Raw genomic sequence first — 25,306 nt, 5'->3', positions numbered from 1 at the left:
GTGCCAGATGAACAAACAGGGACCAGGGCGATGCAGGAACAACAACAGAAGTGGGCCACACCGTTCAGGGGCAGCAGCCAATGGCAGCGCGCACCGTCGTTTTGTGGCGTCGTTTTGAAAAGCAGACTGACGACCGCGAGAAAACAGACGGAAAAGCGGGTTAAATTCAGGGTCGGTCCAATCACAATGTCCTGTTCATCCCGAAGGACGGCGTGTCATTTCACGCCAAATTGGGGCCGGGGGGCGGATCAGCAGGGGAGAGCAGAATTTTCAGTGCAGTTCGGCGTACGACAGGACTCTGTTACCGGCTCTTGATGGCGGCTTCCCACCAGTCACAGGCCTGTGCCTGGAACCGACAGGCCAAAATGCCTACAGCCGGGCCTAACAGCATCGTCTCGCCGCTGGAAGTTGCGCTACAGTCGTCTCGTTCGCCGTGAACCTTTGTGTCTACCGCCTCCCAAAACGGGCAAAGCGTCGTCAAGTTGTGGCGCTGGCTGCTGAGGCTTTACTGCGGAAAGACGGCCACCATCACCACAGTGGATCATGGCCACGCAATCGAGTCGAAGACCAAGGCGACTACAGCAAAGGTCGCTGTAAGATACATAAACAGACTACTACTGGGGCGCCATCGGCCACGTCCTCGACGACACGGCCGGCAATCGTGCCACGACGTATCTGTAGTCTGTTGCACTGTCTCACATTGTGCATGAGCAGTTGTGAGTCGTGAGTCGAGTCGTGCCACTGCTCTGATGCCCGACTGCATGTTGCTCGTCACTCGGTTCCTGCCGGTTGACGTGGCCGTGCATCCACTGCGGTGTCAGTGCGTGTCAGTGAAGGGACAGCCAAGGTGAAAAGACAAGCAAGACATGCCCACTGTTTTGTTACACTTGTCTCGTCGTCCTTTTCTTTGTGTCTTTGTCACTTGTATCCATCGTTTCTCCACACGCCGTCCTCACGCCGTTGTTCCCTCTTGTTCCCCCTCGTCTTGTTTCTTTGTAGTTCTGCACCCGTTTGTCCATTTCTCGTCGTCCTTGCTTGAAACTGCTTTGTCTTCCGCGAGCCAGTCGTCGATAGTCTGTTTGAGGTGTGCTCTTTGTCAAGTTGGTGCAAGTTGGTCTGAGCATTTGAATCGTCTTTGAGGCACGTCACTTATCCCTTTTCTATTCTGCTCCTTTGCCCAAGTTGGTGTTTCGTTTCATCCTATTTTTACAGTGTCTTTCTTTCCGCTTTTCTTTCCTTTTTTGTTCTTTATTTTCAGCCTCACCTTCTGCGTTGTTTTGTTTCATCCGTCGTCCGCATGTTCGTTTATTCCTTTGTGTTGTTTCTGAGCCCAGCCCAAGTCCCCAGGTCCCAGGGTCAGGGTCCCACCCCACCCTCGCTCCCCCAAGAGCCGCCCGCTGCCGCGCGCCAGCAAAAACCGAACAAAGACGGCCGCCTGACGGCCGTCTCACCAAATCCACTTCGTTCCACCTCACCCAATGGTTTTTCAAATGTCGACCGCGCAAAGCCCACCCATCCGATCCGTCGACGCTTTGGTCCAGGAACAGAAACAGAGAACAAAGAACAACAAACAGCGCAACGGACGCGAGTTGAGTCGGTTTTACGCTAGGTCGGCCAAACTAGACCGCAAGACTGCTACATATAACCGCACGAGTCCAACAACCGAGTCGCAAAAGATCCAATGAAACTATTCAGAAGTTGGCTCTGCAACAAAGGCTAGGCTCTCGCTTTAGTCTGCTTCTGGCCATTTTGGCCGTTTGGCTGTGGCCTATGGCTGTTCGAACCACCACGAGACCATGCAGCGGCCGGTAAGAGAGCCAGGTACAGTGATGAGATATGGCCTCTCAGTGAGACAGACGGGACAGTCGGGAACAGGACACACCCACAAGACACTGCGCTGCGTACATTGTTCACGACGTGCAGTGAGGGATTTTGGTCTCACCCAGTCGTCTACGGACACGGTTCGATTCTTTGTCGTTCTTGGTTTCCCGTGGGTTCCTGCCAGTGTGCCTGGTGGCTGTTTCTCTTTTTTTTTCTATTTTTTCTTTTCTTTTTTTCCTTTTCCCCTGCATACCCTCCACGCAGGCATTCCGGTATTACAACAGACTACGTACACCCTTCCAGTTTCTCACCCGTCCGTCGTTGACAGCTTTTGCGCCAGCTGTTATTCCGTGTATGCACCACCGTCGCCCATATCGGGCCTAGGCGCATGCATGCTCTTCCGCCGAAACACTAAAAAATAACCAGAAAAAAAGCGCCACGAGCAATATCCACATGGCCAAGTAGCACTTTCTGGAAGCCCACTCCCGTCTTGCCACCGAGGGTCCACTGCAACACCGTCCAGCTTCCGGCACCATTGAAGGCGCCATCTTACATGCTGTCTCGTCCAGTCTTCCCAGCTGCCGGAACTTGGGCCGCACTGCAACTTACAATATGTTGTATACAATGCATTATCCCATGCTGACATGCCGTGCACGGCACACAATGAGACAATCCGTTTTGGCGAGCAGGATTTTCGATCGATGTCAAGATTCAGAGTTTTCAAATCCTGCTTTTGCCATACTGGCACACTGGCTCCGGGCTGTCCTCCGAACATTCTCCCGAGACATCTTGGTGAAATTGTCTTCCTGTTGCCTGCGCTTCCGACCTGCAGATTCTGTCCAACTCTCACTTACATGGCATCTCGTGCAGCTCGTGCAGAGAAGTTACAGCCCTTCCTGCCCGTCCTGCCTCCTCTCACTCGTGTGTCGTTGCTCGACATTTTGCACCACTTTTCCCACTTTGTGTCCCCATTGTCCAGTCTCCCCGCCATGTTTCCCGCCCTGTCTTCCCGTCCGCTCCAGTGGAGGCGTCCTGTCCGTGCTGGGACAAGTGTCACAATGTGTGACAGGACAAGCGGAGACTGTTCGACTCCATACGTTCGATCGTCTCCATCGTCTCTGCTTATGACCCACGTCCGCCTCACAATGCAAGCTAGACTAGTTTTTCTCGCAGTCTCTTTTTTTTTTTTTTCAGCGCTCTGTCCACTGAGTTTTTAAAGAGTTTTCGCGATACTGGGCTCTCACTTGCTGCCGTAGAGGTGTGTGTGGGCACGATGTGTCGCCCACGGGCTTTCACCAGTGTTGACCATGCATCTTGACCCAGTCTTTTGCGTCCCCGACAAACAAGACCTGGCAACCAATGCGCCGTACTGTGTGCTCGGCGGCGTCTCGTTGGCGGAACCCATTTTGTTCTGTCCAGTTCTGGCCCTTTTCTGCCTGCCCTCGGCGACTCGCACAGCTGACAATGGAGACACTCTCCACTCAGCGAAGATCGTCTACTCGGAACACCGTACAACGACGGGATGGTGCACGGTTGTCCCGCCCGCAGAAGCCGCTCTGTCACCACTGTCACCAGGCATCAACGAGAGACGACATTGAGCAGCGTGCCTGCCGTCCTCCAGGCCCGGTCCTGGGACCTGCACATGCCGTTCCTGCACAGGACGAAAACTCTGCAGGTCGGGTGCCATGGCACATGCACCATTCGGTCCGCGATCCTGGCACGGAGGGTGGTAGTTGCAGATGCATTTGCCTCGTCTTGGACATGTGTCCAGAATACCAATACCATGTATGTCTGCATCAGACGGGGGATTCACTTACACGGATGGTGCACAGTAGCCTGGCGCCGTCGAACCACGGTCTACTGTACGTTTGACGGGGCCCAATGGACACTAAAAGGCCCCGAGGTCGCCTGACAAATCGGCTCATGGAGTTTGCATAGCCAAAGACGAACGGCAAAGACGGCGGCACATCCCATCCAACACGGTTGCTCGTAAACTCGTCCAAAAACCACGAGGGCACTGAAACACGAGAAATCGCCCTGGCACCAAGAGAGCAACGACAAACTAGAAGAGACACGACCACGGCAACTGCCACGCGAACAACGGACGGACGCACGATGGAGGGACGACGGAGGAGGGGCAAACCCAGAGGGCCGGGAGCACAACTATCGACGGTTGAAGAAGAAAAATTAGCGTCCAGTGCTTTGTTCTGCACGGCCATCCGCTGCACCGGCAACACGGGCGGCCGTCAGATCACCGTCGTGTACCGTCGCAGATTTGTACCTGAAGAAAACGGCGCCGGTGGGAGGCGAAGAAAGAAAAATGTGCGGGAGAAGGTTTCGACAAAACGGGAATAGGGAATAGCCATGTCTAGCCTCACCCAACACCCACAGTCAAAAGAGGGCAAAACGGAACTTGCCATGAGGGAGTCTTTGAGCACATGCAAATTTTCATTTTTACGAGAGGCAATGTGGTGAATATTTAAAAACTGGGAAAAAGGAAGAAGAAACTAACAGAGCAAGTCAGGTCCAGCTATTGCCCCGCACGTGACAAAGATGAATTCGTGATGGTCGCTTCTATCACATGCTAACAAGAGATCTCCAACGGTCTCCCCATTGAGGCGACGACCTGTCGCGAGACATTGAGAAGAGGTGAGCAGTATCACTGTATACGGGTTTTACAAACGTACACCGAAACAATTTTGCTCAAACTGCAAAAGAAAATTCCACAAAAAAAAAAAAAAAACGATCCAGGCAGGGATCGAACCTGCAATCTCTTGGTTCGTAGCCAAGCGCCTTGCCATTTGGCCACTGGACCTGTTTTGATTGGTGGGTAGACTGGTTTGTGATATATAAAGGAAAGACATATGGGCGGTGTGAAGACCAAACATGCCTGCCCAACAGAAAGGAAGCATCGACACATTTACAGTTGCTCGGCAGTTTCGTGTATGAACATTGATTACAATCTATACTGATTACGAAACCTCTGCAAAAGAGTAGAGAATGAAGCCAAGAAGCAGACGCAGACGTAAAGACATTGTCGGAACCACATCGCACAACACGAAAATCAAGTCATCCCTCATCACAGGCCAACCTCCACCCCCTTAGACGGTGTCCCTTAAAGAATCAGCATACTGAATACTGAAAGTTAAATATAGAATACTAAATACAGAACAGAATCGGAAAGCATTGTAGTAAATAATTACTGTTTTTAATAAAAAGGATATAAAATAGAAAGACCAAAAAGAAAATCTATAAACGAAGACTAAATAGCCGATACAATATGAAATTATTATAAAAAGGAAATAAAAGAGAGTGTCTGACGACACTGACTACCGGCCTCTAGCGACCTCTCCTACCTCAGTGGTGATGGTGATGTTTCCACTTCCATTCACCCCAAGAGTCGTCGTCACCGGAGTCGTCGTCGTCGTCGTCATCATCGCCATCGCCGTCATCCCTAAACGGATTGCCACTGTACGGCCCATCGTCGTCCCCATCGTCGTCGTCGCCATGACCGTCGCCATGCTGGTGGTGCCATGGATGCTTCCACGGCGTCGGCGGCCCCCACGGATGCCACGGCGTCCAGGGCCGCCAGGGCTGCACGGGTGCGGGCCAGTGTGGCCATTTGGGCCAGGCAGGGACAACGGGGCTGGTGGGAGAGGCAGTCGCGGTCGGCTTGGTTGGGGGCTCCGTTGTTGGCGTCGGTTTGGCAGGCCCCGGCGTCGTCCAGATCGGCCATGGCCAATAGGGCGTTTTGGTGGGCCCGGGTGGATGGGTGATTGTTGTCGTCTTCTTGCTTGTTGGTGTGGGCTCGACAGGGGGCTTTGTCTTTGTGGTCGTCGTCCGGAGCGTCGTTGGCGTTGTTGTTTTTGAAGTAGACGATGTCGATGTCGATGCAGATGTAGATGTAGATGTCGATGTAGATGATGTGGATGCTGATGTTGATGAAGAAGTTGTTGATGACGTTGTTGATGACGTTGTTGATGAAGATGTTGATGTAGATATTGATGTAGATGTTGTTGGTGTAGAAGTTGTTGGTGTAGAAGTTGTTGGTGTAGAAGTTGTTGATATAGATGTTGATGATGACGTTGATGTAGATATCGACGATGTTGATGATGTTGATGATGTTGACGTTGATGTTGGTATCTGAGAGGTCGAATTTTGTACCGTTGTCGGAGAAGTCGTTAGAGAGGTCGTCAGAGAAGTCGTCTCGGTTTCCGAACTTACGGTTGTTGAGCTTGTTTCAGTCGTCGAAACTTCAGTGGACGTCTCCTTGGTCGTCGTTGACTTGGTCGTCGTCCATGTTGTCGTGTTGGCCGTCGTCCATGTCGTCGTGTTGGCCGTCGGTACCGGCACGACGTGCGATGTTGTATTTGTATAGATGGGCACTGGCCGTGTCGAGTTTGACGACAACGGCGGTTGCGTGGGAACGGCCGTGGACACAGGTGTCGTTGTATTGACCGGCGTTGTCGTATTCACAGGCACGGGCACCACCGGCCCTGTCGACGGTCCCGGTTCGTAGACCCGGATCGAGTTCACCAGCCAGTACGTCTCGTTGAAGGCCTCCGGGTGGCTCGCCACAAAGGCCTCGCAGGTCGGGTACGCTGCACACGCCGCGTCGTTGTTCCATATGCCGTTCGCCTGGTTGATGCCGCAAAAGTCCGTGTTCAAAATCAACGTAAGGGTGTGGAAGTTGGCCGCCACATCGCAGCCGCCGTTGGCCTGCGAAAAGACGGCCAGCGGCCGGCCCCAGTTGGACGCCAAGGAAGGGTCAGGTGCTCCCTGCTGCACATCCGCCGGAACGCTGCCCCGCGGCCAGTGCCAGACCCGCAGCTGGTCCGCCTCGAGCAGGGCTGCATACACGCCGCCACCGACGCGGTTGAAGGCGGTCCCGTACGTATTGGCCGTGGCCGGCGCCGTGACGCCACAGCCGCCGTATGTCGATGCGTTTCCATAGACCACCGTGCACGAATCGCGGCGGTCCACGCCCGTCTCGTCGGCCGACGCGCCGAATTCGCACGTGCCGCCCGTGTGCAGCGACACCATGTTGGCCGCCTGGTGGTTGACGCCCTCGAGCAGGTCGACCTCACCGACGGGGTCCTCTTTGAAATTGTACGCCCAGAAGGCGGGCCAGACGCCGCACTGGCCCGCAGGCATGTGGGCAAAGTCGGCGACGAGGAGGCCGCGGGAGAAGGTGGCACGGGACTCGAGGCGGACGGATGAGCGGCCGCGGCCGGCGGCACTGGGGGTGGGGGTGGTGGCGACGACGGACGAGTTGGCCACGTCCGCGGACGACACGTTGAGGACAGTCGTATGGTCGACCCCTAGGTAGAGCTGCTCGTTCCGCTTGCGCGCGGCAGAAAACGGGGCTCCCTGGGCGGCACTGCCGGCGACGACTTTGACCAGCCCGGCCGCAGTGGCCGTGTCCAGGCCGACGTAGTTGACGAATCCATGCGTGGGATCGCCTGTGCCCGGGTAGTCGGCAGCCGTGCGGAAGACGAAACCGTCGGTCAAGTTGTGCGGGAGGTAGTTTTGTGTAAGGAGATAGGGCGAGCTGTCGGCCGCGATCAGCCGAGGCAGGCCAGCGAGGACGGCCACGGCCACACGCAAGCCATGGTGAGAAATCATATTGACGAGTAGTCAAGAGGGCGGCGCCTCAAGGTTGACTATGCGGTGAATACAAGCACATGGCAGAAGAGGAGAGAGGATCCGAGAAAGAAGAAGACAAAAGAAAGAAGGGAAAAAAAGGAAGACAAAATATATAAAAGTCAGAAAACGTACAGAGAACAGAAAACGCTTCACATACCATCAGCCAATTCATCACGTCACATCTTTCGCTGGGCACCACGTAAGTGTGTTGACGAATATTCGGCTGCCGACTCACACGTGTACGTAAACTCGGCGGGTTGATATTGGGATATTTGACGCGAACCTGATGTTCTGGGAGACGAATAGATGAATTGAAAAATATCCAGACACGGCCAAAATAGAATCCGGATGTTGGGGGCGCGGATCTTTTACCGTTGATTAACCAGGAAGAGATGGGAGATCGTTTTGCTCTTGGCACTGACGACGGTCCGCCGAACCTCATTGATGAACGATAAATGATGAATGGGCTTAGTTGACGGCCTGTCTTGCTGGAGCTGTCTGCACTTCGCTAGCATGCAACATGGCAATGGAAAGAAAACAAATGACTTACTTGGAGAGTTTGCTTCTGTAGTCTGGTATCTTCTTTTCTCTTTTGTCTTCGTTTTCTTTTTTTTTTTTCGTTTCTTCTTTTCGTTTCTGCATCGTCTTTTCTTCACTCTGCATCTTCTTCTCTTCTTCTCTTATCAATCCCTTAACTCGGCCATTAAAACCAACGTAGTTTGTGCATCTTCCGTTATGAGGCGGCAAACAGCCTGAAATGCGCAGCCGCTTTTCATGGCCCGGTTGGTTCCAAGCACCACGTCGGGATGCATTTCCGGTACTCGACTGGACAGTCGACCGTCCAAAGTCGACAATCGAGACGTGAAACGCGTACACACAATGTGCTCGCCGCTGGAGCTCGCCTCTGGTCCGGCCGTGCCATCCAATCTATCCATACGTCCATAGGAGCTTTTTGGGGTGTGCCTCACTCTTTACTTGACACGCCCAGTCTGCATTGGATCAAATCAGTCACACCAACCACGGAGACAAAAAGGCAAAAAGGCAATCCAAGTTTTGAGAGGACAAAAAATGGGGAAAAGAATAACGCCAATCTTCTTAATCAAAAAAAATTAAAAATAAAAACAAAAAAACAAGATGTTCCGTAGCCAATAACAGTGGCCAATGGCCCGTCTATACCTACCACAAAAGTTTGTTCGGAAATGCACAGTCCAGTAGCATGAACGTTTGCTGTCCATTGCTTCCCACGTAATCACCAATCACTGCTTGCCCCCCACGCTGCTCGTCCCTTCCCACTATCTCTCCCACGCCTCCCACGACCAAGTCCTCGTCCTACCCTTCGTTCCCAACCGTCTTGACGTTGCCCTTGTCTCTCTTACCGAGACCGGATGGCCTGCTGCACACGAGGGTACACCTCCACCATGCGGTGGTAGAGGTCATTGTGGCGCTCCTGGAGAACATTGGGGTCCCAGCCCATGCCGACAAAGATGGTGTCCACGCCGCTGCTGATGGGCGTCGTGAAGATGTTGCACACTTGCAGGCCCACGAGGAAGGCGTAGGCCAGAATGACGGGCGTGTAGCTGCCGTCGGAGTTGTAGGCCGGGTCGGTGACGCGCAAGAAGACGTAGGCCGCGAGCGCGGTCGCGTACGCCACAAAGGTGGCGCCCATGCTGAAGACGGGACCGATCAGGCACTGGTTGACCAGGGCGTCAATGCCGCGGTCCTTGATCATGGTCCACGTGTTCTTGGCCGCCTCAAAGTACGACGAGCCGTAGAGCGCAATGTGGCAGAAGGCGTAGCGGTTGACAAACTGGACGGCCCAGTCCAGGATGGCGATGAAGCAGCCCAGGATGCAGAAGAAGATGCTGGCCAGCGTGTCGCCGGAGCCGGCGGCCTGCTGCTGCGCCACGGAGCACAGCTGCCGCAAAAAGTTGATAATGGCGACAACAAGACTGCCGAGGCTGATGCTGCCGAAGCTGTACGTGAGCGCGCGGCGGGCGGCGCTGCGGGTGGCGCCGCGCGGGAAGCTGGCGTCGTTCTGCGCAAAATACCAGGAGCCGTAGATGCCCGCGACGGTCGCGTGGATCGTGTTCTTGATCCACTCGGTGATCCAGTAGCCGGCAAACGTGATGAACACCATCAGGCCAATCACCTTGGCCGTGCTGCACCCGCCGCCGCTCGCGTCGCACGTACTGCCCGGCTCGTACTTGACGTACACGGCCACCAGCGTGATGGAGAACCAGACGCCAAAGGCCGCCGCGACGAGACCGCCGATGAGCGAGACGATAAAGACGTGGCCGTGGCGGCGCGCCACATCGATGGACGCCTGAAGCATGACGACGCTGAAGGGGATGCGCGGGATCCACGAGATGAAGCAGATGATGGTGAAGACGACGAAGACGAGAAACACGATGCCGCCGGACCAGTACTTGTGGTAGAGCATGTAGATGGCGGTGGCGAGGCCGAGGCAGATGTTGAGGATGCCGGTGACCCAGATGAGCATCTTGGTCCAGGTGCGTGCGACGAACATGTACAGCAGGCTCAGAATCAATGCGATGGCAATGCAGATGACGAGGCAGATGATGGTGTTGGTCGTCAGGCCGAACGTCGCGTCGCTGTCGTAGATGCCGCCGCCGGTACCGGACCGGGTGGTGGCTGTGGAGCGCAAATCAGCAATGCATGTCGATGGGGGGTCAGGTGAAGGTCAGAATGGGCAGGATGCGCATAAACATACCGTAGCCGTGGAGGGAGATGCCAGACACGGCGGCAAAGCCAGCAACGACGGCAAGGAACTGTCACGTTAGTCGAGCCCATGATAGGATGAATTTGCTTTTGTCACCCCCAACGCCGGCACTTACCAAAATACCCGCCCAAATGTCCCGGTACTTGGGTCCCTGGATCGCAAACACCTGGTCGTAGTCCTGCTTGCCGTCCATGTTCATGTGTTGCTGCGGCTGGCCGGGCATGGGCGGGGCAGCGCCCTTATTCTGGCCCGGGTTGTTGTAGCCGTTGCCGGCTTCCAGGTCCTGGTTGTTGTAGTTGCCATTGTAGTTGCCGTTGTAGTTGCCATCGTGTTGTGCCTGGCCGCTGGCGGCGTTGTAGTACGAGTTGGCCTCGCCTCCCGACATGGCGACGGTGGACGTGGGGGGCTGACGAAAGATGGGTTTCAATAAAAATTGACCGCCTTCTCGAAAGGCAGGGTGGTATTGATGTGGATCGCGAACAGCTTTCAATGGAACATCGCGAGATGCCAGCAAAAAATGGATGCAAAACAAAAGATGAAAGAGACAAGAACTAAGCCAAGTGTTGGGGGAAGGAGCAATGAAAGAAACAAAAACAAGCTGCGTCCCACTTTGGCAAGACCACATAGCAGAACGATCAAGAGGAAGGAGAGACCGCCAAGACGGCGATTCTACAGACTACGGTGGTGCACAGAGACCAGCACAACCGCGTACTGGGGCGCACTTGCCTCTTGTGCTCATTATTTACGATTATGTTGTGGTGCCAGATTCAGCAAACGGCAGTTTGCAGCCTGTCAGCTGCCCGGAGGGAAGGCACGTTCGTGCGCGAATCTGCACCTGGCACAGGTAAAAGGAAAGAGCAACAGAAGCTACGACGGGGCCGATGACTTCATCTGTTTTCTCGATTTGGCGCAGATTGGGTGTAGGCGTACACAAAGGGAAGGTGTGGGTGGGGCCTCTTGGAGCCTTCTTGGGCCACCTTGGGCTGGATCTTGGTGCAATCTGGTGCAATTTGGTGCACTTGGTGCAGTGCCGTCTTGGCTGGCTTTCAGCTCATCAGCTCAAGTGCCAGTCGCCGAAAAGTGGCCCACTTGCAAGATTTGCAGAGGCAAAACAAAAAAGTGGACCGCTGGGCAGATGCCGACCAATCTGTGATGGTCGGCCGATGCTCGATGCGATTGGAATTGCGATGGAATTGCGACCATTCCACAATGTCGATGAACCTTTTAGTGTGTATTTCGTACAAAGTACTACACAGGAGACAGCTTAATTTTACGGGCCTGGCTCCGTAATTCTTAAAATTTTCCTGGACGGATCAGCACGCCCGTCGCATTTCAAGATGGAAAACAGACAAGGGCTGACCGAACCATGGCCGCATTGCCGAGAGAAAAGCTCCGAAAGGCTGAGAGGAGAGGGGAAGCAAAAAACGGAGACGAAGAGAAGCGCGTTTGGTGAAACAAGAGCCAAAGCCACAGATACGATGACTGAGATGTCGTGTCGCAGCAGAAAGCGACGGGAGTGCTTGTCCATGGCTTGCGAGAAAGCGCAATGAACGAGTGTAGATGGAATATTGAACAAGGAGTCAAGAAAATGGCAGCAATCTCCGTATTTTGTGGACAACACTAGTTGCTCTACTTTGTAAACACCGTTTTTGTTGCTGAGCTAAGAGTCTGCTGTTTTGGTTTTTCTGGAATGTAAAGCATAGTGTGGCCCATTGGTCGAGGGCGTCAGAGTAAAAATAATACAGTCTGTACAAAGCTGTGCACCTCCATGGCCGATTTTCGCAGTAAATTCAATACAATTTTGAAATGGTTGTCTTCCTCGATTGATCGTATCGTCTCCTCTATTCCTCGTACTGTGACATTGTATTATTTTGTACACGTCGCAAGACGCCTCAACGGCCAGTCCAAACTCCATAATTATTACAAAACAGCAAACCCAAGGCAATCCCAAGGCAATCAAGGCAATCCAGAAATCCAATGGCCGGCTAGGTATCCTCCGAAAATGCTCATCTAAATCCAAGTGTAGATGTATATCCCATCCAAATAGTAGTCTATCGCAAACAGTGTAGAATCAAAAGAAACAAAGAAAAAAAAAGACAACGGACGTTACACCGTCACCGCGACCATGTGTGGTGCACCCAGGTGCGGCTCAATCTCGGCCTCCATGGCCTGCTCGGTTTCGTCCATGGCCGAGGCGGTCGTGCAGACCGAGATGCTGTCGGCGTTGTCCACGCTGTCCGCACCGTCCACACTGCGGACCTCGGAGGAGACCGTGGCCTTCTTGTACGAGTCGGCGGCGTCGGCGCCCAGGCCGACAATGTCGATCCACTGCCAGTGGTCGACGGTGCCGCGGCCGCTGCGGTCAAAGATGGCCTTGTCGTCAAACAGGCCGTCGGCGAGGCTGCGGTCGCCAATGGTGTGCGAGAGCGACGGCGCCGTAGGCGTCGGAGCGGCGTCGGCCGCCTGTGTGTCCGCCGCGGGGGTGGCGGCGGCCTCGCTCTCGCTGGGTGGGCTTGTCGGTGTGCTCGTCGGTGTGCTCGTCGGCGTGGCCAAAGCCTCGCTGTCGCTCGGCGCCGACGCCGCGGTGGGCCGCCCCAGCTTGTCCACCTCCGCGCCGTCCACCAAATCGCCCACCCACGTCCGGGCCACCGGGACACCGTTGGCTCGCAGCATCTGCAGAATGGCGCGCAGGTTCAGCCGGATGGCGCGCTCGGGCTCCTCCGCACCAAACACCTTCTTGGTCAGCCAGGGGAACAGCAGGCCGAAATCGCTCTGGTTGAGATGGGCGCTGTTCTGGACAAAGAAGAAGTTGGGCTCGGGCAGCCGCACGCCGCTGGGGCGCTCGTAGGCGGCGGGCGAGACGACGGGCGCCGCGGGGACGGGCGACAGGATCTTGGCGGTGGCGTGCAGGTGTGCCTTCCATTTGAAGAACGACTCGGACTCGACGGCCAGCAGGCCCGTGCCGCCGGGGGCCGTGGGCACGTCGGCGTAGACGGGCAGGGGCAGGTCGTGCAGGGCGCGCTGGCCCGGCGACAGCAGCGGGAAGCACCACATGTCGAGCAGGATGGTCGGGCTCTTCTCGGTGATCTGCTCGCGCAGGCGCGAGAACCGCTTCGGCGTGTACAGCGGGTCGGCAATGGACGCAAGCTCGGGGGCCTCGGCGTAGTACGTCGTCTTGAGCAGCTGCACAATGGACGCCGACCCGAAGCTGTGGCCCGACCAGACAATGTCGCCCGGGTTGTGGACCTCGAGCTTGTCGGCGAACTGGGCCATGGCGGCCACGGGCGTGCTGGTGTTGAGGTTGGTCAGCGGCGACGCCTCGTCGATGCGCAGGACGGCGTCGTGCACGAGGCCCAGCTCCCACAGGCGGATGCGGATCTGCTGGTCGCGCATGGCCCAGATCTCGGGCGTCTCGTTGTGGGGGATGCGGTTGTAGGGCACGACGCTGCGGCGGTTCTGCTTGAAGAAGCGGTTCTGGGCGGCCGGGTCGCGCACAAAGGACACGACCGAGCTGCCGTCGCGGTGCTCGGGGCAGATGACGACGACGCCGTGCGAGGCGACAGAGCCGACAATGTGCGAGTAGGCATTGCGGCTGCCGCCGAGGCCATGCGAAAAGATCATCGTCGGCCAGCGGCCGCTGGGGGTGTTGGGCGTGAGCAGGGCGGCATTCTTGAGGGCCGGGATCGAGGTGTAGTGGAGGTGGCGCGGCAGAAACGACACGAACTCGGCGAGCATGGGGCCGATGCCGAGGAACTGCGTGTAGCCGGAGACGTGGCTGCGCTGGGGCGCGGGCAGCCAGCTGATGCGCTTGCCCTGGGCGTCGGGGGCCGTCGGGTAGAAGACGCGGAACTGGACGGTGTGCAGGCCAGCGGCGTGGTCGGGTGCCGGGCTGGGCGAGTCGAGATCGCTCACAGGGATCTCAATGTCGACGGTGCCGACCTTGTAGGGTCCTGTGTAGTCGGGAAACGCGGGAATGGGGTTGAGCCGCGAGAAGTAGGAGCCAATCTTGGCGGCCGCGCCCGGGCTGTCGTCGCGAATGGAACTCATGGCGAGCAGCTGTTGAAGCTTGCGGGATGGGGCGGTGTCGAAGTAAGATTGGAGATGGAAATGGGGAATAAAAAAGTTGGAGATAAAGTTGGAGATTGGAGATTTGTTGGCGATGAAGCCGTCGACGCAGTTGGAGACGACGACAGAGTGAGGCTTTTCAAAGTCAATTGGGGCCGCGGTCGGCAGAGGGCATGGGCACGCAGTACGTGTGTTTATATCTGCATGGAATGCCAGACATTCAGCCGAAGATGCCGTGAGGCCTTATCGTGGGAAAGAATCGATGGCTTGTCGGATGTGATGTGTCGATGTCGATGTGTCGCTGTGTTTCTTTGTGTCGCGATGTGAATAAGCGCAGGCAGCAATCAAAGACAGTGGGCAAAGTCAGGCTGAGACAACGCTGCACACAGAGACGGTTTCAATGGAAAGGGGAAAAAAGAATGAATGCGATACGAGCCAAACACAGAACGGGAAGAAAGGAATGATCACGAGAGCAGAAACGAGAATTGGCAAAGTACTGGGTATTTAAAAGAGATGGGAAAAGGAGACATACCTTTTTCTTGTCGACATTCCAGACGCTCCAGGGGGACCACCTTCCCTGTTTTGGCGTTCGTCGTAAGCGTCTCGCATTCGCCCAGTGGCCTCAGCCTGTAATCTGCAATCTTGGCGGCAGACTTTTTTGTCGCTGTTAGGACCTAACCACGCCTTCCTATTGGCCCGCTGGGGCGTAGGACTCGGCCTGTGCTCTCGTGCAGTGTTGCTGAAAGAGGAAAAGCGCGCAAAAATGGCAGTGCCTGGGCTTGGCTACTGAAGCGCTATGACGCAAGAACCGTTGCTGTGATTCGGTGCGCTCAGTGGAGCTCCGTGGCCTCAATGGCCAGGCTTCAGTGGCTTCAGTGGCTTCAGTGGCTTCAGCGGAGGATTCAGTGCATGCAAGGCGTCTAGCAAAAGACTTGCAATTTCCACCGTCTTGAACGCAGAACTCGTGAGAAATCGCAACGGCTCAATTGACAATCTTGGGAGGAAAATACGAAACAGATGACACCGGGAAAGCAAACTTGTCAAACACTGTCGCGTGATCAATCACCAAGAATACCTGACAAAAAAAACGTTCGGTTCTACACGTTCCGTAGTGAATACTTTTCACTTTTTGCCCCCGGGTTGGCCGTGCCTCGGTCGCTGAAGCAGGTTAGCGCCCGGCGCCCTAAACTGCCCCAGTAAAAGTGTTCTACGCGATTCAATGGGCAAGTGATCAATCCTGCATGCGATGACGATTGAAGCGCAGGATTTCGTAGGAGAGTACGGTGTATTTCGTACAATCGACGTAATCATGCATATGCATATTCTTGTAGGCCGAAATGGTACTAGTATGACGGATATACAAGCTGTCTGAGCCGGAAGGTTCCAGACAATTCGAGACATGAGCCTCGATACAAAAGTTGTAAACTATATCCAGGTTCTTTTATCACGACGTGGTAGGCTTATGTTGATGTCATGAATACCATGGCTGCATGCCATCAGACGTCAAAGGTCCTCACTTCGTTCCTGGCTGGGCTGACTGAGGCCTGACACTTGCGTGCTCGGTGTTTTCACAGCCACGGTCTTTGTCTTGCATATATCATGAAAGGACATTGCGTGCATCAGAAACTGGTTATATCGGTTGGAGGAGTACTTACGTCCGATTCCAATTTATGTCAAAAGCGTCAAAATAAAGAGTTGTAAGGGTTGGGTGAGAACAAAGTTGAGTTTTGACGCCGAGACCAGCTTTGACAGCCACGGAAAATGCCGACCTTTAAAACAGAGGTGCAATTGAGGACACTGAACCATACAAAGGGACATCCGACCGAGAACGTTGGTTTTACAGTCCTACTGGCTCTTTATTGACCGCTGGTGGTGTTGTTGGTCGTTCGTTGCATCTATATTGTTTCATGTCTGCAGTGTCGTCCTGGACACGGTTTAACAATGAAACACTGCAATCAGCGACGTTTCGAGGCACCCCATGCATGGCGATGACAAAACGCCTTTGTCGGATATATTTAGATGCCGGAAATGAACGACAAAAGACTGTCAAAGGGCGCCTCGTCTATCAATGAATGAGCAAATGCTGTCCTCCAGGCATCACCTCATCCCATAGCGCGGAAGAATCTCGCGTCATGGCCAATGCAATCAATATGTATCTTCGATGTATGTCGTACATACAGGCAAGTGGAAACGATAGCCGGCATAGAGTAAAGCATCTTATTGTTGTAGGGCGATTCTTCATTCACGCTGGAAACAAAATGGTTGATTGACATTACCCATAAGACTGTATTAGTCATCTTGACAAACACCGTAGAGGGGAGCGCCCTGAAATGGCCCCGCATTCGGCCGACTGTTGGAGAAGACGTCGGAAGCACGGAAGCACGCGTTAGCGTTGGCATCGTCCTGACTCAACAAGTCGCTGGCCTTTTTTAATATATTGTCGTCTGGTGAACTCTTACACTGTTGTTTGTCTTGCTGTTTTTTGTGCGCCTCAAACCGAGTCTACGCCACTAAACGCTACGATGTTCACAGGCATTGTCGAAGAGGTGGGAGGTGAGTCAACTTCACAAAATCAACGTCACAAAAAAGGAATACAAAGCTCCTCGCCTCATCTCAGTCATGGCAATTTCCCATCATAATGAGGCACCGACACGGACAGAGACACTGACATCTCCACTCTCCCCCCTTCCCAGAAATCCTCACCTTGGATCCCCATGACGAGACCGGCGGCACCTCCTTGACGGTCAGCCTGCCCTCTGGCTCGTCGCTGCTGTCCGATGTCCACCTCGGCGACAGCATTGCCATCAACGGCTGCTGCCTCACCGTCACCGCCTTTGACCCGGCGTCGTTCAAGGTCGGCGTCGCCCCCGAGACGCTGCGCCTGACCAACCTGGGCGACCTCAAGCAGGGCGACCGCGTCAACCTGGAGCGCGCCGTGCGTGCCGACACGCGCATGGGCGGGCACTTTGTGCAGGGCCACGTGGACACGGTGGCGACCGTCACCAAGGTGGCGGCCGACGGCAACGCGCAGACGATGCGGTTCGCGCCGCGCAGTCGCGACGTGCTGCGGTACGTCGTGTACAAGGGCTTTATTGCGCTGGACGGCACGTCGCTGACGGTCACGGCCGTCAACGACGAGCCCGAGGCGCAGGGCGGCGGCTGGTGGGAGGTGATGCTGATCTCGTACACGCAGTCGCGCGTGGCGCTGGCGGCGAAGAAGGAGGGCGAGACGATCAATGTCGAGGTCGACGTGCTGGCCAAGTACGCCGAGAAGAGCATGGCCGGCTACCTGGAGACCATGGCCGGCGGCAGCGGCGTGGCGGACCTGGTCAAGAAGACGGTGGCTGCCGCGCTGGCCGAGAAAAAGTAGGAAAAGAGCGTGCAAGAGCAGCAATTGGAACAAAAGTTGAGCAAAACAAGCATGAACAGAATATAAACGTCCTATCGTATGACCAAAACCGGACCAAGTGCCTCGTAATACAAAAAACGCCAATCCAATGCACCGAATGCACCCAATGCACCCATGGTATCATTAACAAAACAGCCCTCCTCTCCTACAATGCACCTCCCCATACTTCGGCCAGCTTCTCCGACAGCGGCTTCGTCACCCGCCGCTTCGTCCCCGGCAGCCGTCCCAGCTTGTCAAACACCATCTCCCGCTTGCGCTTGCGGACGGTGTCCTCGACGGCGCCCAGGCCGTCGTCTGTCGCCTGGATCTCGCGCTCGAGCTCCTCAAACGCCTGGGCAAACTCGTACGGCGTGCTCCACACCTTTTGAATGGCCAGCGCCCGCTCGCCCGTCACGCCGCGCGTGCACATGAGCATCTTGAGGAATACATCGCGCAGCGACAGCGTCTCGGACTTGGACGTCAGCGACGCAAAGGCCGCGTAGGAGACGCAATAGGAGCCGGCACGATCGGCCGACCGCAGCGCCCGCAGCCAAGGCACATGGTTCTGCGCCGTCAGGGCCGCCGTCGGCAGGACGTGCAGCGGCTTGTTGGCGTACTGCCTCTGCAGCCGCCGGGTCATCCTCGCCAGGTACGCAATCGTGTCGTCGACCTTGGTCGTCGTCTTGACAAAGTAGCCATTGGTCATTTGCGTCGACGCAATGGACGACTGCATCCGCTCCTCGTGCTTCATCAGCATGTCCGCGTCCATGCCGCCTTCCTCAATCACGTACACCACATGCGGCACACCGGACCGCCGCAGCCGGAACTTTTGCTCGTGGAACCGCCCGTCCTGGATGCTGCTGACCAGATCGTCCTGCCGCTTGCGCTCCACGATCCAGTCCAGCACGACCTCGTCGCCTTCGGCCCCCAGCCGGCTGAGGAGAGACGCGTCGTGGCACTTGGCCACCCACAGCGCGTCGCCCAGGGACAGTGCGCGCACGAGCGGCTTCGCCTCTTTCTTGGCCAGCTCGTCCTCCATGTACGTGCGCTGGCCCGTCACGCGCTCGCGCATGTCGAGAACCAGCCGCACCGAAAACGACCCGGCCGGCAGCTCGACCGGCGCAATCTCGGGCAGCACGTCTGCGGACGTCACGGCCGGTCCGTCCGGCACCAGGTCGAGCTCCGCCGCCGACAAGCCGGGCTGTCCATCGGGTATCGGCAAGGAGTGGGCGGCCTGTGCTGCTAGCGCTGCCTGCGCGCCGCCCGCGCCGCCCAAGACGGCCGCCCGCAGCTTGTTGGCCACCTCCCAGCCCTCGTCTGTGAGGGCGTACCGTTTGTGCGGCCGCCCGCGCTCGGCCACGAGATCGTTCTTGAGCAGCGTCTCGATCGACTTCCACGCCGTATAAAACCGTCCCGGCGGCGCTACGGTAAAGGACGCGTCGCAGTGCGGCTGGGCCAGCTCAATCACCTCGGGCTTGGCCAGCCAGTCGCGGCCGTTCGCCTCGGGCGAAGACAGCGCCATGAGAATCGCGTAGCCACCTTGCCGCAGCACCGGCACATATGCTTTCCGTGTCCGCTGCGGCCGCTGTCCGGCCACGACGCCTTCGTTGATGCTGTGGCTGTTTGTCCTCGCCAAACTGGACGGCCCCGGGGCCGTTGCCGCGATTCGGCTGACCGTATCCGCCGCCAGTCGCCGTTTGGGCGGCACCGGCAGTCCGTTGGCTGTGCAGTGTTGCGTCAGCCGCTCCAGTAACCGACTGCACATCTTGGCGCCAAAGCCCCGGAGAGCCAGGAGCTGGTCCGGGTGCTCAAAGCGGATCGGGCACGCCCGCAGCGACTCGTGCGCGTTCCGGTACGCAATCACCCCCTTGGTGTTGCGCTCCTTGGCCTGGTCCCACCATTCCTTGACCCAGCTGAGGAACAGCGGGTTGGCGCACTCCTCGGCCATGGCGATGCGTGCTGGCTGAAAGTAAACAAACAAGACGAGCAATAAACCACACAGCAACGGCGGGTCTCCCTTGCGGGACGCAGCCTCGAAGAATACCAAAACGGTGTCCAAAAATAGTAAAAGAGTGAAATATGGACGGTTAATTGTGTGAGGCTTGATTCGCAAACCCCCAGGCCGCAGTCGTCGAGAATGTTGTGCGTTCGAATTGAGGCGTAAACAGTGATGAGCAGTCGCGCTACGATGTATATCCGCGCCACGATTTCAGCGGCGTTGGTGTGGTGTGGGCAGCCTAAAAATAGAGAGTGCTGTGGCTTCGCAGTCCACTGTAATTATTTCGTACATCGTAAGCGTTAGGTGGAACTCACCAACCCACATGTCTTAACAGGCACAGTCACGTGCATCGCACTGTAAGTTGTGCTCCTGCAAACGACGTAATTCAGCCCACGTTTCTTCTGCACGGCCGTTGAACAACTGGCAGGAGCCCCCATCCACCCACGGGCTAGCGCACCTGCCGTTTCGCATCATCAGCAGCAGTCAGCGCGGGGTTGTCTCGAGGTGCCTTAGTGGTGCCTTCAGTGGCTCATGGTCGCCAGGACCCACAGAATTGGCCCATTTACAGGTACAGGAAGCTGCACCCAGGGCCCAACAAGGGTCTCACCTCCTGCTGCCCCTCTATTGTATCTTATTTCGGACTGCTCCCCCAACGCCGCCACTCGCTCCTACCGCCTTGGTTTTGTTTTGTTCTTTCCTAACACGAAAGCTTGCGGTCTAGTGCGAGCGATGCTACGTCGTTTCGGCCGCCTTTAGCTTCCGGATATCGACACGACAGGCCGCCGCTCGCAACTGCTCCTTTTGGACAGAGGAAAAGACACAAATCCGCTTCACTCTCCTGAATTCTGATTTTCATCTTCTCTCCTTTTTTCTCTCTCACGTCCCCAATTCCTCCCCTTCCCCTCCTTGCTGCACCCCGGTGTGTAACCAGGATCCTGTGTAGCTCCGTCGATCAATTGCCCACCCTCTTCGTACGGCGTATTACACCCTCTCGGCCCTCACAGTGCCGCACTGGCCAACCCGTCATCCTCTCAGCCTCGCCAACCCCTAAATATCTCCATCCACTGCTTCCCCCTCAAACCCGTCACTCTCCCACCTTCTCCTCTTTCTTGCGTTCTTGCTGTCCCGTGTGACTCTCGCTTTCTCACCCCAGTTCGCTCCAACCCCCCACCGCCCACAATGTCCTCCGACGACTCGATTCTGGCTGCGTCCCAGAAGCACCCGACAAAGCCCGGCCATGTCTTCAAGTACGGCACCGCGGGCTTCCGCATGAACTCGGACCTGCTCGACGGCGTCACGTTCCGCGTTGGACTGCTCGCCGGCCTGCGCAGCCGCAAGCTCAACGGCCAGGCCATCGGCGTCATGATCACCGCCAGCCACAACCCGCCCGCCGACAACGGCGTCAAGATTGTCGACCCCATGGGCGAGATGCTTGAGCAGGAGTGGGAGGTCTATGCCACCAAGCTGGTGAACTGCGCCGACGACGCCGCCCTCGTCGAGTACTACCACCAGCTAGCCGCCACGCTCAAGGTCGACCTGTCCACGCCCGGCAAGGTGGTGTACGGCCGCGACACGCGCCCCTCGGGCCACACGCTGGCCATTGCCGTGGCCGATGCGCTGGCCGCCACGGGCATCGAGGGCGTCGACTACAAGATCCTGACGACGCCGCAGCTGCACTACCTGACGCGCTGCACCAACACCGAGGGCACGCCTCTTGCCTACGGCAAGGTCAGCGAGGCCGGCTACTACGAGAAGCTGAGCGACGCCTTTGTGCGCGCCCTGCGCGGCCGCAAGGTGGCCGGCGCGCTGGTCGTCGACTGCGCCAACGGCGTCGGCGGGCCCAAGCTGCACGAGTTCCTCAAAGTCTTGCCCAAGGACAAGGTCGACTTTGACGTCAAGGTGGTCAACGATGACGTGCTGCGGCCCGAGATCCTGAACCTCGACTGCGGCGCCGACTTTGTCAAGACCAAGCAGCGGGCCCCGCCCCACCCGCAGCCGCAGCCGGGCCTGCGCAGCTGCTCGTTCGACGGCGACGCCGACCGTCTGATCTACTACTGGGTCGACCCGGACACCGGCTTCTTCATGCTGGACGGCGACCGCATCTCGTCGCTGGCCGCCTCGTTCATTTCGGACCTCGTGCGCGCCGCCGACCTCGAGACGGACCTGCGCATCGGCGTCGTCCAGACCGCCTACGCCAACGGCGCCTCGACCAACTACATCACCCAGCACCTGCGTCTGCCCGTCGTGTGCACGCCCACGGGCGTCAAGCACCTGCACCACGCCGCCAACCGCTTTGACGTGGGCGTCTACTTTGAGGCCAACGGCCACGGCACCGTGCTGTTCTCGGCCGACGCCGTGCAGGCGTTCAAGAACAAGGAGCCGCAGTCGCCGGCCCAGAAGGAGGCCCTCGACACCCTGGCAGCCGTCAGCGACCTCATCAACCAGACCGTCGGCGACGCCCTGTCGGACATGCTCCTGGTCGAGGTCATTCTGGCCCACAAGGTCTGGAGCCTGCGCGACTGGGCCCTCACGTACAACGACCTGCCCAACCGCCTGGTGCGCGTCGAGGTCGCCGACAAGGACCTGTTCCAGACCACCGATGCCGAGCGCCGCCTGAGCCACCCGGCCGGCATCCAGGACGAGATTGACCAGTGCGTCAAAAAGTACACGAATGCGCGGTCGTTTGCGCGCGCGTCGGGCACCGAGAACGCCTGCCGCGTGTACGCCGAGGCGGCCACGCGCGTCGAGGCCGACGAGCTGGCCAAGCAGGTCGCGCGCCTGCTGTCGCACTACGGCGGCGGGAACTAGGAAGCCTGGCTGTCGACGATCATGGTGGACGTGGCCGCACTGGCGCGGGGCACGACGTCCATGGTGCCGCCGCTGTTGACGAGCGGCGGGCCGTACCTGCAGCACCCGGAGAACCACCCGAGCCCGCAGCGCACGCGTGCTGTGATGTGGAAAGGGTGAAAAAAAGTTTTTATGACAATCGTGATGTTTTTACGCGCTTACCGCAGTTAGCAATCTACCAAAATGTTTGATTTTAGACTTTTTGACGTTTTGACTTTTGGTTTATTGATTTTTGATTTCGTCGTTTTGCAACAGTCAACAAAAAGAATAAAAGAACGGTACCAAAGTAAGACATCTGCAGCAAACAATGCGCTTATGTGCTCTGACAGATGGCCCCATAGTATATTCTCAGTCGTGACAGTGAATAGTGCATCCGTAATTTCTCACCGCATCGTCGTAACACATAACATGCACAGGTATCATAATGGATGCAAACAAAAAAAAAAACGTTAAAAAAGATATCAGAACCATGACGGGACATGTAAAACAACCCAGCCAAACACCATTCAGTCAAAAACCAAAAATGTAAGCGACATGAAAAATTTCCGAAGCGTGTCTTTTACGACACCATTTTTTTCTTCTCCTTTGAAAATCGATGCCCCCTTTCATCTTCTTTGCCTCGCCGCCCGTCTAGCACATCTTGTACGTGCACTCGCCCTCGCCTGTCCGGGTGGCGTCTGCCGTCTCCAGCCGGTACTTGATCTCAATGTCGAGGTCGCGCTTGTTCTTGTCGTTGGGGCGGTTGTGCAGCTCGCACTGGATCTCCTCGCCCTCCTGGACCGCCAGGGTGTCCTTGAGGTAGAAGACGGTCTGCTTCCAGTGGGTGTACTTGGTGTGCGGGCCGGTCGAGAAGCGGACGGGCTTGTGGCACGCCGAGAACTCAATGTCGAACCAGGCGACGAGGGCGTGGACAAAGTCGTCGCGCTTGCAGCGCAGGGCAAAGTTGGCGCTAAAGGCCAGGTCCTCGGTCTTGCAGGTGTACAGGTCGAGGGTCAGGATGTTGGCAGGGTCGGTGACGACGGCCTTGAGCTCGACGGTGTCGACGAGCGGCTCAGAGAGGGCGGTCGCCTTCAGGGGTGAATAGTCGAAGCCGTAGACGTTGTCCCAGACTACAACGTCAGCGGGGAAACACAGCGTCGAGAAAATCAGGAGAAGGGGGGTCGGCACTTACAGCCAATCTTCTCGTCCTTGTACTCGCCGTCCTCGATGCCCGCGGCAAAGATGGTGGCCTTGTCCGGGAAGATGAGGCCGTCCTTGACCAGGTAGCGGTCGCGCGCGTACAGCACGGTGTCGAGCATGCTCTCGTACAGCAAGAAGTAGCCCATCCACTCGGAGATGATGATGTCGACGTGCTCGTACGGCAGCTTGACCTCCTCCATCTTGCCCTGGATCAGGGTGATCTTGTCGGCCATGCCGTTGACCTTGACAATCTCGCGGGCCTTGTAGATGATGGTCGACATGTCGACGCCAATGACGTGCTTGGCGCCGGCCTTGACGGCGAACATGGACAGGATGGCCGTGCCGCAGCCGACGTCGAGGACGACCTTGTCCTTGAAGATGTGCTTGTTCTGGACAATGGCGTTCATGTACGATCTTGTGCGGACCTCATCCTTGAGCATCTCCTCGTGGATACCTGGTGGGTTAGTACATATGCATGTATCGTCTCGAACCTCGAGCTTGTCTTGCGTCTCATGTTTCGCGTCACGTACCGTGGTGGTTGTAGCTGGAGGCGCATATTAGCAAGGGACACAACATAACAAAACAATGGCGCGAAGGCAATGAGACAGACAGGTTCGAGGGGATGCTTACCTATTGAAGTAGTGCTGCTCCGAGTGCTCCATGGTCTTGAACTTCTCCTCCGCCTTGACAACGTCCATAGCCTCACCGACCTGTGCGGGCTTGTCCTGATCCATGCTGGCCATGATGTATTGAAAGATATTCAAAAGAAGGGGGGAAAGGAGAAAAGAAAAATGAACGGCTGGTCGGGTAGTAAAAAGACAAAGGAAGGGGAGAAAGGGACAACGAGGTCAAAATGAGCCTCTGTTTGTTGCCGTGGGAGGTGTAATGGCAGAGTATAAAAAGGAGAGTGGGTGAGAAGAAAGGATGGAAAAGGTGGTGAAGACGAGACGCCAACTCGAATCGAGAGCCGAGAAGAGACGACCGTAAAAGAAAGAAAAAAAAGAAAAAGAAAAAAAAGCGTCCATCACTGCCCCGCTAGGCGAATTCTGCCGTACGTGGCGGGAGGGCGGTGAGGCCTGTTAGCGGTCCAGTGGCCTGGCCAGGGCCAGCCCATAGCGGACGCCAGGCGGTGTTGGGTCTAGCCCCTTCACCTTTAGCGTCTGTAAGAACAACTCTTTACGCCGCCTTAAGAAACGCTATGTGAGACTTAATTACTTTTCTAGCATTATATTGTACGTATGGTTTACAGCAATGTTAAAAGGTGCCGCCATTCGTCCCTGGAAAACCATATCTCACAGAGACTCATGGTTGTGCCAGATACCAAAAGAGACAAAGTAAATATCTGCTTGTGCCGTTATCACGTGCTTGCCGTTGCCGCCTCCAACACCCCTGATCTAGTGCGTTTGCACGTCGGTTGGGGGTGTTCCTACCCCGGAACCACCTTCCACTAGGGCCAAGCTCTCCAACGTGTTCACATCCAAACCCCTGGAGCTTCGCAGCTACCAAATCGGGTTTTCCATCCCACTCCGACCACATACAACTGGCTTGGATTCAATCACCACCAAGACGGATACCATCGAGCGTCTTCGTTGTGATACCTGGTTTCATCGACAACACTGCC

The 25,306-nt window shown here is 56.5% G+C and overlaps 8 protein-coding genes and 1 non-coding gene across 9 annotated transcripts; 3 read left to right on the top strand and 6 right to left on the bottom strand.

The window, feature by feature from the left end:
- Positions 1–3,936: 3,936 nt before the first annotated feature.
- Positions 3,937–4,176, top strand: SPSK_06807 (uncharacterized protein; the record flags this gene model as incomplete). Its single annotated transcript, XM_016733500.1, has 1 exon — positions 3,937–4,176. One exon carries the CDS (start codon positions 3,937–3,939, stop codon positions 4,174–4,176), a length of 240 nt encoding a protein of 79 aa, XP_016592627.1.
- Positions 4,177–4,564: 388 nt separating this feature from the next.
- On the bottom strand, positions 4,565–4,636 carry SPSK_11200. The gene has a single exon. It is a non-coding gene; the product is annotated as a tRNA-Arg (tRNA).
- Positions 4,637–5,178: 542 nt separating this feature from the next.
- Positions 5,179–7,446, bottom strand: SPSK_06006 (uncharacterized protein; the record flags this gene model as incomplete). The annotated part of the gene is made up of 4 exons (XM_016732714.1): positions 5,179–5,343; positions 5,369–6,040; positions 6,086–6,317; positions 6,368–7,446. The coding sequence occupies 4 exons, from the start codon at positions 7,444–7,446 to the stop codon at positions 5,179–5,181; spliced, it is 2,148 nt and encodes a 715-aa protein (XP_016592626.1).
- Positions 7,447–8,839: 1,393 nt separating this feature from the next.
- Positions 8,840–10,592, bottom strand: SPSK_06156 (protein PNS1; the record flags this gene model as incomplete). Its single annotated transcript, XM_016732863.1, has 3 exons — positions 8,840–10,119; positions 10,199–10,256; positions 10,323–10,592. 3 exons carry the CDS (start codon positions 10,590–10,592, stop codon positions 8,840–8,842), a joined length of 1,608 nt encoding a protein of 535 aa, XP_016592625.1.
- A 1,721-nt stretch (positions 10,593–12,313) lies between these two features.
- Positions 12,314–14,254, bottom strand: SPSK_06082 (1-alkyl-2-acetylglycerophosphocholine esterase; the record flags this gene model as incomplete). The annotated part of the gene is made up of 1 exon (XM_016732790.1): positions 12,314–14,254. The coding sequence occupies one exon, from the start codon at positions 14,252–14,254 to the stop codon at positions 12,314–12,316; it is 1,941 nt and encodes a 646-aa protein (XP_016592624.1).
- Positions 14,255–16,794: 2,540 nt separating this feature from the next.
- On the top strand, positions 16,795–17,642 carry SPSK_10710 (riboflavin synthase; the record flags this gene model as incomplete). Its single annotated transcript, XM_016737012.1, has 2 exons — positions 16,795–16,825; positions 16,966–17,642. 2 exons carry the CDS (start codon positions 16,795–16,797, stop codon positions 17,640–17,642), a joined length of 708 nt encoding a protein of 235 aa, XP_016592623.1.
- Positions 17,643–17,826: 184 nt separating this feature from the next.
- Positions 17,827–19,608, bottom strand: SPSK_06137 (crossover junction endonuclease MUS81; the record flags this gene model as incomplete). Its single annotated transcript, XM_016732844.1, has 1 exon — positions 17,827–19,608. One exon carries the CDS (start codon positions 19,606–19,608, stop codon positions 17,827–17,829), a length of 1,782 nt encoding a protein of 593 aa, XP_016592622.1.
- Positions 19,609–20,838: 1,230 nt separating this feature from the next.
- On the top strand, positions 20,839–22,467 carry SPSK_06203 (phosphoacetylglucosamine mutase; the record flags this gene model as incomplete). The annotated part of the gene is made up of 1 exon (XM_016732910.1): positions 20,839–22,467. The coding sequence occupies one exon, from the start codon at positions 20,839–20,841 to the stop codon at positions 22,465–22,467; it is 1,629 nt and encodes a 542-aa protein (XP_016592621.1).
- A 669-nt stretch (positions 22,468–23,136) lies between these two features.
- SPSK_06321 (protein arginine N-methyltransferase 1) lies at positions 23,137–24,428 on the bottom strand (the record flags this gene model as incomplete). The annotated part of the gene is made up of 4 exons (XM_016733027.1): positions 23,137–23,615; positions 23,678–24,139; positions 24,216–24,229; positions 24,316–24,428. 4 exons carry the CDS (start codon positions 24,426–24,428, stop codon positions 23,137–23,139), a joined length of 1,068 nt encoding a protein of 355 aa, XP_016592620.1.
- Positions 24,429–25,306: the final 878 nt, after the last annotated feature.

The sequence above is a fragment of the Sporothrix schenckii genome (assembly GCF_000961545.1).
Source record: "Sporothrix schenckii 1099-18 chromosome Unknown Cont38, whole genome shotgun sequence".
NCBI classification, from domain to species: Eukaryota; Fungi; Ascomycota; class Sordariomycetes; order Ophiostomatales; family Ophiostomataceae; genus Sporothrix; species Sporothrix schenckii.
Note: the sequence above shows the minus strand (reverse complement) of the source record. Positions and strands in the feature narration are given on the sequence as shown.